Source organism: Carassius gibelio, chromosome A10 (genome assembly GCF_023724105.1).
Source record: "Carassius gibelio isolate Cgi1373 ecotype wild population from Czech Republic chromosome A10, carGib1.2-hapl.c, whole genome shotgun sequence".
Classification (NCBI taxonomy): domain Eukaryota; kingdom Metazoa; phylum Chordata; class Actinopteri; order Cypriniformes; family Cyprinidae; genus Carassius; species Carassius gibelio.
In genome coordinates, this window is record NC_068380.1 from 4,626,180 (window position 1) to 4,641,455 (window position 15,276).

Below are 15,276 nucleotides of genomic sequence, written 5' to 3' on the forward strand. Positions count from 1 at the left end.
TAAAGAAAGTTGTTGTCAGAAATTGTTGCACTATTAGACATATCGGCCGAACAAAAATAAATAAATAAAATGGCAAATATTGGTTTGATATATCGGTTGATCACTAGTTATGATTAGTCAGAGCAGATCCAGATTGAAAAATAGCATATCAGTCATATCACGTCTTTTAAAAGCCAAATATTTGCCGATATATCGGCTGAGGACCAGTTGTGATCGGTCTGATCAGATCTGGAAAAAAAAAAATGCAGCATATTGTCCAATATAGTAGTTAAGGACTAGTTTTGATTGGTCAGATCAGATCCACATAGAAATAAATGACAAATATCGTCCGATATATCGGTTGACATAGACCGATATCCATGGTTTCAACAGCAACAACATAAACAAACGTTACTGCGCATGCACGCTTTTGTGACCTAACTTAACTTCCTGTAAACTTCCAAATAGAATCAATAACAACAGCTAACTAGTCTCTCTAATTAGATTGTTTTTGATCAGCAAAATTTGTTTGCTGCATAAATCAGACTTACCGATTCTCTGCCAGCAGGAGGTGCTTTAAAGTGGGAGAAACAGAGGTTTCCCCAGGAGCTGCTGTACACAAAGCAAAACGCTGCTTTACCAGGCATTTAACATGCAAGATGAAATGATAATGACATCGATAATTTAATAGACTAATTAAAGATACATTTTGATTTTTAAATGTGCAAGTACATGCTCATGTTTATTCAATGAAGCCTTTTGGAAAATAGGTCAGTTTTGATATTGTGAGTGCCACAAATAAATAAATGTATGGGAAACACATCCCACAGCACACCCACCTGAGCCCAACTTTATTCTACTCATCACCTTAACTTTAACTGCTTTTGTACATGGACTGACTGATAAACGAACACCGACCAGTTAACTTAGGATCAGGCGTGTGCACATGATGAAACCACCTATATCGGTTGAACAACAAAATTAAAGACATGCCAAATATCGGCCGATATATCGGTTGATCACTGGTTCTAATTGGTCAGATCAGATATATGTGAACCCTGTCCTTCTCCTGTGTTCCCGTCAGGTTTCATCGCAGCGGATATCAAGGGCACAGGCTCGTGGACGCAGCTGTATCTGATCACGGACTATCACGAGAATGGCTCGCTGTACGACTACCTCAAATCCACCACACTGGACACCAAAGCACTTCTGCGGCTGGCATACTCTGCCGTATCCGGCCTCTGCCACCTGCACACCGAGATTTTCGGCACACAGGGCAAACCGGCCATCGCTCACCGAGACCTGAAGAGCAAAAACATCCTGGTGAAGAAGAACGGCAGCTGCTGCATCGCTGATCTTGGGCTCGCCGTCAAATTCATCAGGTACAGCAGTACTATGGCCTTTATAATGTTATTACATTAGACTGATAGTAGACAGATAATTAGCAAGGCTTAATTTTAGGACAGGTTACAGATTGTAAAATAGACAATAACTTTTTTCCTGTGATTTGTGTATTTTAGTAATTTGCTTTATGTGGGGAAAAAAATTACAAGGGCATTTGATTTGATTTTTTTTTTTAAAAAACATTAGAGTTATATAAACTAACTGTAACTTGTGATGTAACGTCATGATTATATTTTTATAAATTAATAAATAAATTATACAAAAGTATTAACATTATATATATATATATCATTATATCAGTTATCAGCCAAAACATAAACAGTAAAATTATACAAAATTAAAAGATGAATCAATTTTGTGTTATTTTAAAACGTATACAGATTTCATTTTTAGCCACATTTATATCATGGACCATCATATCAAATTTAATGTCAAAATGCTTTGTTATTAAATAAAAAAGGAAATTATACAGAATTAAGAAAAATGTATTTTATATAATTATGCAACTGTTTAATTGAACATATTTTGTGAGTGTTGTACTTTTTACTGCAATTGTATTTTATTGGATTGAAATTGTATGTTTAGAAACATTTATCTGACTCTGTTATTTATACATACATGCATGCATGCACCAAAATAACTTTAAAAACAGAAATATAGAGTATATCTTGATGTGAAGGTGTTGTTTGATGCACGTGTGTGTTTGTGTTTATTGCACCTGATGTTTGACTGCTGTTTGTTTGTTGTCAGCGACACTAATGAAGTTGACATCCCTCCCAACACGCGGGTCGGCACCAAACGCTACATGCCTCCAGAGGTGCTGGACGAGAGCCTGAACCGCAGTCATTTCCAGTCCTACATCATGGCCGACATGTACAGCTTCGGCCTGATCCTGTGGGAGATGGCCAGGAGATGTGTGTCCGGCGGTGAGTGTAAGACAATGTCCGGCTGCTTGATTTGACCTGACGGGATCTGATTGGATGTGAAAGAGTGAAGCTGTGATATGATTGGTGGTTGCTGCATTAGTGCCAGTACACTTTTCAGGCAGACTTTGTCCTTCAGGCAAAACACTACCATTTCATGCTTTGCTCAGTGTAAAGCTTTTGGAAGCTTTTTTTATGAAGTGTTGTTTTCAAATTAATGCAAAGAAAAAACTCCAAATAAGTGTTTATTATATTGCACCTTATGTAATGTAAATAAAGTGTGATGATATCAATTGTTCAGATGTGTTTGTAAAAAGCTATTTTTATTTAGCCTATTTATGTATTTATTTAGCTGCATGTCTTTAATATCGGATCTGATCTGACGGATCGAAACCGATATATCGGATGATATTTGCAATTTTTTACATTTTGATCCGAACTGACCAATAACAGCTAGTCTTCAACTGATATATCAGCTGATATGTGGTATTTAAAAAAAAAAATTGGATCTGACCTGACCAATCACAACTAGTCCTCAGCCGATATATCGGCCAATATTTGGCAAGTTTTTTCCCCAGATGTGATCCGACTGATATATCAACCGATATTTGTCTTTTTTTGTAATCTGGATCTGATCTGACTAGTCATAACTAGTAATCAACTGATATATAAAAGGAAAAAGAGTAATTGACTGTAAAGCGATGTCTATGATCTGTTCTGCTGTTTGTGTGGTTCTGCAGGGATCGTGGAAGAGTATCAGCTGCCGTATCACGACCTGGTGCCGACCGACCCGTCCTACGAGGACATGAGGGAGGTGGTGTGCATCAAGAGACAGAGACCCTCGTTCCCGAACCGCTGGAGCAGCGATGAGGTACAAACATCATACGAAGCTGCCACCTTTACCAAAACTGGCTCTTGGTTTCATGAGTCCTTGCTTAACCCTAGGAAGCTACTGTATCATATGTAATATGGTAATGTTTTAAAAAATCGATGAATATATTTCAAAATTTGCTGTTTCACACTCAATCTCTTCCATGCTTCTGTCATCTGACTGATAGTTTAGAGTTGATCCAGTCAAAGCTCTTTTAGTGTAACTGTAGCTTCACAAATGTCAAATCCTGAGTGATTTTGATCAAGTAAAGGTTTACTTGAATCTCCATCAATCATGTTTTAGAGTCTCTAATCTGATCCTCACACAAGAGTGTGTTTCCAGAAGCTTTACTTTCACCGTTCCTTATTTGTCACAGACGCTGCATGTTTTCACACAGAAAATAACAACTTTGTGTTGGTGTTCATGTGTATTTAACAATGTTGTATTTAAGAACATTGAATGCCCAATTACATTACCTGTATGAATCTGACCTGTGTGTGTTTGTGTGTCTGTCCAGTGTCTGCGGCAGATGTGTAAACTGATGACCGAATGCTGGGCTCACAATCCCGCGTCCCGTCTGACCGCCCTGCGAGTGAAGAAGACGCTCGCCAAGATGTCCGAGTCTCAGGACATCAAACTGTGACCCGAAAGTCACTCCGTCCCAAGAGTCTGGAGAGAAAGAGCGGCTTTATCCTGCTTTCTGTGAAAGTTCACTCAAGCCACTCGCCCTGCTGGTCATCACAGATCAACTCTGACCGTCACTCCATCATACACCGTAAAGACTTCAATCTGTAACTCAAACTCTCAACATTCATCAAGACTTTTTTTTTTTGAAGCAAACTCTCAACTGAACGATTTAATGAAATGCATTTTCCAACTCTGACACACCCAACATTACAAGTGAAGCTTTTCCTCACGTTCTCTAGAAAACAGAACCTGGAAATGATGGCCAGGTCTTCACGCTGTAGAAATACGTCTTTGTAAAATATGAATGTAAATACTGACTGCCATGAGTTTAAGAATTTTTTTTTTTTTTGCGTTGAACGTCATGTTGCCTTGTGCCTTATTTAACACACACACACACACAAGTTTAATATTTCACAGTTCTATGTAAATGGAGTGATAAATAAATGTACGTGTTTAACATTCCTGCCCCTTTAATAAAGTCAACTCAATTCTGACATGCAGCTTTTTCACCTTTCTTACAAAGAAACGGCAACATTTTCACATGAATTGAAAAACTCTCTCTTTCACACAAACACACACACACTCTCTCACTCTCTTTCACACACACACACTCTCTCTCTCTCTGTTTCACACACACATACACACACACTCACTCTTTCTTTCACACACACACACACACTCACTCTCTTTCACACACACACACACACACACACACAATCTCTCTCTCTCTCTGTTTCACACACACACACACACACACACTCTCTCTCTCTCTCTCTGTTTCACACACACACACACTCTCACTCTCTCCTTCACACACACACACACACACACACACACACATACATTCTACCTTTCTCCAAATTTGATGAAGCAGCTAACTCCTCCTAATCTGTGCTGAACTATTGCTTTAAACCTGGAAAAGAAAACTATTAAAACACAAATAATCACATTCAAATAATTTATCATTAAAACCAATAAAAATTTATATTTTACACAATTTGTGTCATTACAAATTATTGTTCAGTTAATATTGTGGGTGGTGTTGGCGCAGTGGATAAGTCACATGCCTTCGGTGTGAGAGACCCGGGTTCGAATCCACTGTGAGACACCAATGTGTCCCTGAGCAAGACACGTAACCCCTAATCGCTCCACAGGCGTGCGACCTCTGACATATACAGCAAGCGTAAGTCGCTTCGGATAAAAGCATCAGCTGAATTAAAAGTTTTTGTTCTCCACAAATCATCAAACCTCAAGATGTTCTTGAATACCTTTCACGTGAGATATATATGTGTTCCTGTAGCTCAGTTGGGAGAGCACTGCACTATCAAGCGCAAGGTTGTGGGTTCAATTCCCAGGGAACACATGATAGGTAGAAATTGATAGCCTGAATGTACTGTAAGTCGCTTTCTGTAAGTCGCATCTGCTATATGCATAAACTTATATGTAATATTAATATATCCTGAACGATCCTTTTCCTATGACTTTTTCCCCGTAAAGCTTCTTTTAAACAACAGCCATTGTGAAACACTTTAAATCTGACTTCATCTCAAATAAAAACAAAGAAATGAGACACACTCCAATTCAGTGTTGCATATAAATATAATTTATTGCTTGTTTTAAAAATTCTTTCTTACATTTTGTACAGAAACTTCAGAGGAGATGCAAGCGTTCGCAAAATACATCATGAACGTGCCATAAAAGAATAAGTAACATCCTCACTATAAATATAATAATCGTAACTATGGAAAGCGACTGCTAGCATGTATAACTTGCTTTATAAAGGATGCAGGTTTTGCATAGACAGCTTTAGAAATCTGGACAAGAAGTGAACGCAAATGTACAAACACACTCCAATGGCTATTAGTTTAGTTGGTCTCTGTACACTTTGTATTTTACCGCATGCATCCATCCGTTCATCACTCACGCTCCCGTACGATCTCCTGAACGTCCTCCGATCCGCTGCTGTCCGTCCGTTAGTCAACTAAAGGATCCGAGACTGACGATGAAACCTGTGAATTCTGGCCACTAAACTCTATTCCTGAAACGCTTCAGCCCCGAAGCAGCTTGGTCTGCAATACAGCGCTCAAAGATGTTCCTTTGTTTCCTTTTTCTTCCACATTTCGGTTACACACAGATCACTATGCAACAAAATAAAGCAGTAAGCCCCAAGAAGCCGTGGTTTACAGTGAATTTATCACAGCTAAGGGCCGTTATTCACTGTAAACCACAGCTTCACGGTGCTTATTGATTTTATAAACCGGTTACTTCATATACATAGTAAGGTTTCACAGAATAAAACAGAGCAAATAAAGTGTAATGATGATGTTAATAACAACAGTATTCTTCCACCAAACAATATAGCTCCTCAGAAACAGTTGTGGTTGTTACAAAGTGGTTGCCGAGCAACACACAAACGTAAACAAAGGTGTATGTTACTTTGTAGCGCACTGTACAACAGCTTCCAACGTGGCTCAGCCAATCAGAATCAAGGAGCGGAACTCTCAGTTTTATAACAATTAATAACCAAAAGAAAACAGAAGCATAACACTGTTAAACTTTACAGTTCAGATGTGTTTGCTGTATATAGAGCGGAGTATAAATAAAGGCATTTCTCAACACGTGTTCATAGAAAGGTACCTCCAAGTGTTTTCAGGGGACGAACCGCCATGACGGATGTGAGTCACGTGATGTCCAGGACAGACGGCGGGAAGCCGGAGGTCCAGTATTTGGACAGCAGAAGTCGCGTTTCCTAAGAAACTGATACCACTAACCAGAAAAGCAAACGGCTGCAGCAGGAACCGTACGTGTTCAGAGCAGCTCACAGTGATCCGGCGGCGATCTCAAGGGACGGTGTCAGTGCTCGGCGCTCATGATGTTCTCGTGACGTCCCATCTCCTCCAGCACCGCGGCCAGACGGTTCAGATTGCCGTCGGGGAAGTGCTGCGCCTCCCACAGGTCCAGGATCACGCCGGTCGGACTCGACTTGGTGGCAAAGTAGTTGAGATACCTGCAGGGAAGACACGAGGCTGACATGTGACCGACACACAGATTGATGCTCCTGTTATCAAATCTCTACTGAAATGTGTGTCGATTTAGAAAGATTGGACTGGTGCTGAAACACAACCGAAATGAAAAATGGGATACATAAAAAAATAAAAATAAAATAAAAACAGAAATAAAAAAAAAGATAAAAAGCATAACATTCAATCAATTTTAATTTAACATAAATAAATATGCACAAACAAAAATATATATAAATTTCTTGCCTTCTGATAAAGTGTGCTTTTTGATTTAAGCAGATAGAACTTTTGCAGTGCTTATAATAAAACTAAAATATCAAATGAAAATAAAAACTATTAAAAACATGAAAAAAAAGAAAATAATAATTAAAAGGATCAAATTTTTTAACAACAAATACAACATGAACAATAAAAAAATATAAATAAATATAAGCTATTAAAATTATTCCATTAAATCAGCTTAAATAAAAAATGTACAAATACGAACAAATATATATATTTTTTCTCAAATATCATGCCTATAAAACGTGTTTTAACTTAAGCACATAGAAATACTAAAATAAATTAATAACACAATAAAAACAACTGAAAACACGAACAAAGTAAATTCTAATAAAACTACCTAATAAAAATAACTAAATATATAGGACGCTCCTGCCGAGACGAGTGAAAACACAGAGACACGGGACATGCCAGCCACGGGGGGAAAACCACGATTGTTCACAAATATATAACATTATTAAACTAGCAGTGAAAAACTATAAAAGTGCACTGAAATATGAACACAAACTAAATTACTTTTTCCAATCAAATGATTTAATGGATCTCTCAAATCTGATGGTTAAAGGGTTAAACTGAACCAGCCAATCAGACATGAGGCTGCCATTTGAGTGACACTTACATGAACCAATGACAGCAGACTTCCTGAATTCTCTGATTTAAAGTGTCGATTCAGACAGATGGAAATTAAATGGTTCATAATAAAAATATGTTAACCATAAAAAAAAAAGTTCAATTTAAAAAAAAAAAGTTAAAATTCTATTAAGAATAAATCTAAAAAACATAGAAAATTATAAAAAAAATTACGAAATAAAGTTTTAAAAATATGAAAAAAAATATGAATATTAAACATTTAAACATTTTCATAACAATAAAGTAGAAAAAACTTTAAAACTAAAATAGTGAAAAAAAAGAAAATACGAAATAAACTTCATACGATTACATCATAAGAAAAAATTCAACATTAAAACAAATCAAAAACTGAATATGTACAACAGAAAAATTAAAATAAAACTTGTTAAAATATTAAATAAAATAAACTTCAAAACAATTTAATTTAAATCCAATTAAACATAAAGGTCCAATGAAGTGCCTTGAACGAGCATTATTCTGTGGTGTCGTAATTTCAACTGAAACAGGAAGAGAGGGCGGGACATGTCAAGCAGCCACACCCCTTTTTAAAGCAGCCAATAGTGTTTTGATTATGTCTGCCTGTGCCAGAGCCGTTGAGCTCGGTAAAGCCACATTCGACAGTAATAGATTACATCATAGATTCAATAAGAAACTCCTAGTAAAACTAAATATTGGTCATAATCATGCTGAGGCTGTGTAGTTGTAATAGTTTTTAATAAATGCTCTCTGGACTGGAGCCAAAGTACGGATGAGTGATGCCATCTCAGCCACAGCTGTGCAGGGGGCGGGGCTTCAGATTATAGAGAGCATTTGATTGGCCAGAAGATTTGAAAAAAATAGACAACTTAAATAGTGAAAAAAAATCAACTTTCAAAACTAAAACCATTAAAAGAGGTTTTATACATGTAGAGTCATAACTCTGGTCTGACCTGTCCAGGTTGAGTTTGTGCGCCAGCATCCTCCAGTCGTTCCCGCGCGTCTGTGGAGCGTCCAGACTCCCGCACAGCTTCTGCCGGATGGACAGAGGGATCCGGAAGGCGTTGGGACCCACCAGTGTAGTGATGTTACTGGCCGGATCCAGAAGAGACGTGTCGATGCACTGAGAGTCCTGAGCACACACACACACACACACACACAACATCAGGCTGCTTTCATTCACACATATTTATACTGTAGCAATATATACAAAAAAAGTAATAGGTAAAAATAAGCAAATAAATAAACCATCACGTGTCATATGTGATAACAGTAGTGCGGTCAAAAGATTCATCGCGATTAATCACCTCCAAAATAAAAGTTTTTGTTTACATATGTGTGTACTGTGGAAATGTTTTATGTATATAAAAATACAAACACATATATATTTATATTTCACCTATATACCTATATATTTCAGAAATACATGTAATGTTTATATTAAATCTGTATATTTAATATGAATTATATTCATATAAAAATACACATTTAAATACATGTACATATTTCCAAAATATATACTGTATGTGTATTTATTCATACATAATAAATATACAAAGAACACACACACACACACACACACATATATATATATATATATATATATATATATATAAATATATATAAATAGATAAATTATTATTATTATTATTAATCAATTTAAATTATTTTTATCCCATTTATAACAAACAAATCAAAAAATGGAAATATAAAGATAAAATGATGATATGGACAATAATAATAACAATAATAAAAACATCAAAATATTTACTAAAATGTTTATAATAAATATAATATAATAAATCATATTGTAAAATTTTTGCATAAAAGCATATATATTTTACAGAATATTTTGTATAATACATAATATATTAATGTTAATTATTCAGCCTTTTAGACTGAATTTTGTTAAACCAAAAAGTCAAATGAGTTCCTGAGTTTAAAAGATGTGTCTATTTTAAATTATTACTTAAATATAACTTTAGAACAAAAATCAGAAATGCTAACTTCTACATTTTAGTTAATATTTGTTTTATTTCAAGTAACAAAAAAATTATTGTCTTTATCGTTTTTATTTGGGTTGTGTTTGTGTTGTTAGTACTTCAATGAAAACGAGAAATTTTACCTTAGCAATTACCTGAAAACACACACACACACACACACACACACACACTTTGGGTTCCTCTGGCTTGCTTATTTGGGGAGATTTAATTTCCAGTGATATGGTCAACTTTGCACAGACACTATTTAAACTGAACTGAGCTGGATGATGACATCACTGAATTCAATGATGAACTGCCTTGAACCTAAAACTGACATTATTGACACACTATTCTACCTAATGCTGTAAAGTTGCTTTGACACAACCTGTGATGTTGAAAGCAGTGTATAAATAAAGCAGACTTGTGTTTGTGCATCTCTCTTGCGGTGATGACCAGTGTGTGTGAGTGTCTGACCTCAGAGAGTGTGCTGCTGAGCTGGAAGATCTGTCCTTCTCCCTCCACCTGACGCACACACAGCTTGCAGCAGAGCTCCAGTGTGGAGGAGCTGAAGCGCTCCAGAGTGAAGACACAGTGCAGGTTCCTCTGAGAGCCGCTCCACACCTGCTGGAACGCCAGCTCCTGACACAGAGAGAGAGAGAGAGAGGGAGAGAGAGAGAGAGAGAGAGAGAGAGAGAGAGAGAGAGAGAGAGAGAGAGAGAGAGAGAGACAACCACACACACACAGAGAGAGAGACACACACACACACACACACACACACAGCATCAGCACAAATATAACACAGATAAATACTGGTGCAAGGGCATGACTTGATCCCCCAAACCATGTTTTTTGCAACGTATATACTTCATTTTGTGAAATCGTAGGACAAATTAAATAACAAAAGTTGAAGAAGTGTAGTGAACAACAGCAGCATTAAAGTAAAGAATACATACAATATTAATATTAACTGTATTTGCCAGAAAAGGAAACTGCACCAGGTCAAAATTGCATTGTAAAAAATGTACATATAATATTAATAATAATAAAATAAAATAATATTACTACTACTAATAATAATAATAAAGTGTAACTTTTTATGAGACATGTATTTCAAGGTTTTATTTAATTTTATTTAGGTTTTTGCATTTTATTTAATATTTTGGTTGTTTGTTGTAAAGACACTGTTGCAACTTATCTTTCACAGTTAAATATAATGTAAAACACTGGAATAAATACAGGTACAAAATGTTTATTTCTTTAATAAGCATTATAACTATTATAATCACACACACAAAAACAAAACATGTATTAAACATGTATTTCAGTTCCTCTGACTCCATAACAAATCTTTTAATTTACATTTGTTTTCAGAACAGAGCAGGAATGAAAATATAAGTATGCAACTTATTATAAATGCCAAGTCTATTTATGCATAACAAATTAGAATAAATAATAACACCAAAACTATTATTTATTTTCATTCTTGTAGTACATTATTTATATTACATTATCAAACAGTTGTTTAAATAATAACAATAATAATTTTCATATAATATGTTTTGATACAATACTTTTATTTTATCACTTTTATATATAATTATAGAATTAATTATATATACTATTTAAAAAAATGACAATAAATAAGTGAATTGCATATTTAGAAGAATTAGTTAGTTTAATATAATAGCACATAATAAAATGATAATTTTTATATAATTATATATTTTAATCACAATATAAAATATTTAAATTATAGAATTAATTCTATTTTTTTAAGAAAAGAAAAATAAGTATATATTTAGTTTAAAATAACTATATAATTAAATATAAATACACACACTGAGTACACTGTTAAAAACTAGTCTGTGCTACACTGAACATGTCATGCATGACTGACGTCAACTTCCTTATAAAGTCAGATGCTGAAATGCTGTTCTGTGTTCTGGAGAGTGTGTGTGTGTGTGTGTGTGTACCTGGTATTTGGCGATGAGTTTGCTCTTCCAGAGAGTGTGTGGGACGTCGTGCAGAGACAGACGCAGGTTGTGTGTGCTGTCCTTGAAGTTCAGAGACTTGGGTTCATCCAGCAGCTTCCCTCCCATCTGCTTCTCCATCTGAAGCACCTCCTGAAGGACACACACACACACACACACACACAGGAAGTCCGTCAGTGCTCAGCAGGAACACACACGTCAGCTCACTCTCTAGCAGCTCTGCACACTCAGTCTGTGCTTTAGTGAGAAATCATATTCATATCATTGTTTATATTCAGATGCTTCCTGACACCTACACTACATCTGCTGCAGACGCCCACACACACACACACACACACTCAGACACACACACACACACACACACACACGCACACGCACACGCACACACACACACACACACACACACTCAGACACACACACGCACACACACACACACACACACACACGCACACACACACACACTCAGACACTCACACACGCACACTCAGACACACACACACACACGCACGCACACACAAACACACACACACTCAGACACACACACACACTCAGACACACACACACACTCAGACACACACACACACACACACACGCACGCACACACAAACACACACACACTCAGACACACACACACACACTCAGACACACACACACACACACACACACACACACACACACATACACACACATACACACACACACTAAACTAGTCGTGCTGAACTTCTGAAGTCAACAAACAGCAGTTCACTCTAAACTAACACTTCATTATAAAGTTACACATCATGTTATATTTAAACAATATTCATTAATCTCAGTTAGGATCCTTTAATAAATACACTTCATTTTTAAGAATGAGTAAGAATTGAGCATTCTACAATAATGCAAAACTGTTGTTCATAGTTAGTTTATGTTGTGATATATCACAAATACAAATAATAATGCATTACTGAAATTATGTTTTAATATATTGTATTAATTATATATTAACATGATTAATAGAATATAATGATATGTTTTTATTATTACTCATTAGTACAACACTATATCACATTATTATATAATGTATAAACACTAATAATTCATAATAAAATTTTATATAATTATATAATATACAAATATTTAATTATATAAACAATATTCTTAATCTATATATGTTATATAAAAATGTATATTTTGCTAACACACACACACACACACAAAAAAAGTAACTTTTTTTAATAATGCATTTTTATTATGTAATGTGACTGCTTTTATAGTTTATATTATTTTGTAAGTTATTATTTTCTTACTAATAAAACTAAAAAACATGATATTATAACAGTTATATGAAAAAAATAATAAATAAAAACAGTATATATAACATATAAATACAGAATATATATATATATATATATATATATATATATATATATATATATATATATATATATATAAATTAATTAAGTAATTATTCAGTCATTAACAAGAGTAAAATCATGCACATGGAATTTATTAACAAGATTTTTGTATTTTGCATTAAACAGCATTTGACCACTTACATTTATAGTAAACACAACTAATACAACTAGAAAACATAATTTATTCAAACAAAAACAGTGATGAAAAGCAGCAGCATACTATATACAAGAGTTAAATTCAGCACAGTGAATCAAGTGAATCATCTGAATGAAGTGATTCACTCAAATGAATCGAGTGACTCAGTGTGAGCAGAGGCTGTGCTGTCTGACCTTGAGCGCGTCCTGCGTGTCGTCCAGACAGTAGACTCTGATGTTGTACTCCAGGACGGTGCAGCTGACCGGACCGAAGATGGCCAGCTTCAGTCTCTTAGCGGCGGCGGCGCTGACCGACTGACCCACCAGACAGTACGTGCCCAGCGTCTCCGTCAGGATGTGACACGCTTCCTCCTCCATCTGGATGTAGCAGGGAGTGGTGAAGTTCTCCTCGCCCACCACCACCACGTCCTGCACACACACACACACACACACACACACACACAAGCGTCATTACGGTGTAAACTGATGGACATACAGAATCATACCTGAAACACATTAACACATTATTAGACGAGGGGAGGGTGGGGTCTCAAAACTAGAGGAAAGATGCACCATATCGCCAGCAGGGGTCACTCATACTTCACTAAACCAAACAAAAACCACTAGTTCTGCTGAAATACTTAAAGGATGAAACCGTTTTGATGCTGTATTATTGATTATGTTGCTAAAGGTGAAGCGGAATAAAACACAGCTGCTGACCAATCAGAATCGAGGAATGGAACGAACCGGTTTATAAATATTAATACACAATTAGTACAAATGTTAATTATTCAAACCCTGAATGGATCATTAATTGGAGGAGCATGGGTGCATCGTTGTGTTGTGTCCAATTAGCAGTGAATAAAAACATTACACCAATTACAGTAATATTGTTAGATTCTTTTTATTCTTGTTATCTTAATATAAAAATGTAATGATTCTTTTTTTTATTATTATATTGCATATATAATAATATATACTATATATAATAAATAATAGACAAACAACAAATTAATAATGATATGGTGTTTAATAATATATGCTAATATAATATACAAATACCATTACATTACTAAAATATATATGCAGTTTATTATAAATTATAATAACATTTAAATTAAAGCATTTTTTGATTTTTAATAATGCATTTTTTATTATGTCATGGAATTGTTATTAATTTTACTATGTAATGGGTTTATGAAAACCTGTGAATATTTATGCAAATGTGTCCTTTATTTTTTGGAAACAACAACAAAGATAACAGTTTATAGTTTTACATATATGTTAATAGTTTGTATTATTATTATTTTTTCACATTGTTTCTCCTTCTTCAGTTCCTGAGTGACTCATATTGGCCTCCAAGAGTGTGTGTAAAGAGCCCCTAATTCCACACAGTATTAATGAGTGTGTGTATGTGTGTGTGTGTGTGTGTGTGTGAGTGTGTGTGTGTGTGTGTGTGTGTGTGTGTGTGTGTGTGTGTGTGTGTGTGTGTGTGTGTGTGTTCAGCACTGCTCCCGGTGACCTCTGACCTCATGTTCATGTCTGCACTGAGTCTGTCTCTCTTTACAGTCGTCTGTAATCCTGACACACACATGAGATCCACGCTGTCATTAATTTCATCCCATTACTGACGAGAGAAAAGGAATGAAGATACTTTATCGTGGGCTTGGCCGTTAAACAGCGGTTATGACTGGCCATTAGCCTCTTTAACCAATCCTGTGGGAGCGCAGCATTTGAGAGCGTTAGCCAGACAATTAGCAAAACTGAGCTAATGCCTTCCAGAATGATTTATTTACTCCAGCTCTCAGTCGATCCATCAGAGCAGAGTCTAACTCAAGCACACGCCACAAATTCATGCATGTTTTTATACAATCTTTTCTAGTAACAATATGATGAAAATGATATATTAAATCATTATAATATTACATATATATATTTTTTATTATTATTATTTATTAATATATATTATATTGATTATAACATTATTAAAATAAAAAAA

General features: G+C 35.3%; 2 protein-coding genes across 7 annotated transcripts in view; one reads left to right on the forward strand and one right to left on the reverse strand.

Annotated features, from left to right (window-relative positions):
* LOC128020893 (bone morphogenetic protein receptor type-1B-like) overlaps positions 1-4,358 on the forward strand; it is a 59,414-nt gene extending 55,056 nt beyond the window's left edge. For all 5 annotated transcript variants that reach the window (XM_052607690.1, XM_052607691.1, XM_052607689.1 and 2 more), the window contains 4 exons: positions 1,064-1,361; positions 2,134-2,309; positions 3,047-3,177; positions 3,695-4,358. In XM_052607690.1, the coding sequence (XP_052463650.1) occupies positions 1,064-1,361; positions 2,134-2,309; positions 3,047-3,177; positions 3,695-3,820 (731 nt within the window). In that variant the 3' untranslated portion in view covers positions 3,821-4,358. The remainder of the gene's footprint in view (positions 1-1,063; positions 1,362-2,133; positions 2,310-3,046; positions 3,178-3,694) is intronic.
* A 1,086-nt stretch (positions 4,359-5,444) lies between these two features.
* The window catches only part of LOC128020894 (netrin receptor UNC5C), a 156,273-nt gene continuing 146,441 nt past the window's right edge, over positions 5,445-15,276 (reverse strand). For both annotated transcript variants that reach the window (XM_052607694.1, XM_052607693.1), the window contains 5 exons: positions 13,473-13,706; positions 11,728-11,877; positions 10,229-10,393; positions 8,726-8,904; positions 5,445-6,871 (listed from right to left, as the gene is read on the reverse strand). In XM_052607694.1, the coding sequence (XP_052463654.1) occupies positions 6,718-6,871; positions 8,726-8,904; positions 10,229-10,393; positions 11,728-11,877; positions 13,473-13,706 (882 nt within the window). In that variant the 3' untranslated portion in view covers positions 5,445-6,717. The remainder of the gene's footprint in view (positions 6,872-8,725; positions 8,905-10,228; positions 10,394-11,727; positions 11,878-13,472; positions 13,707-15,276) is intronic.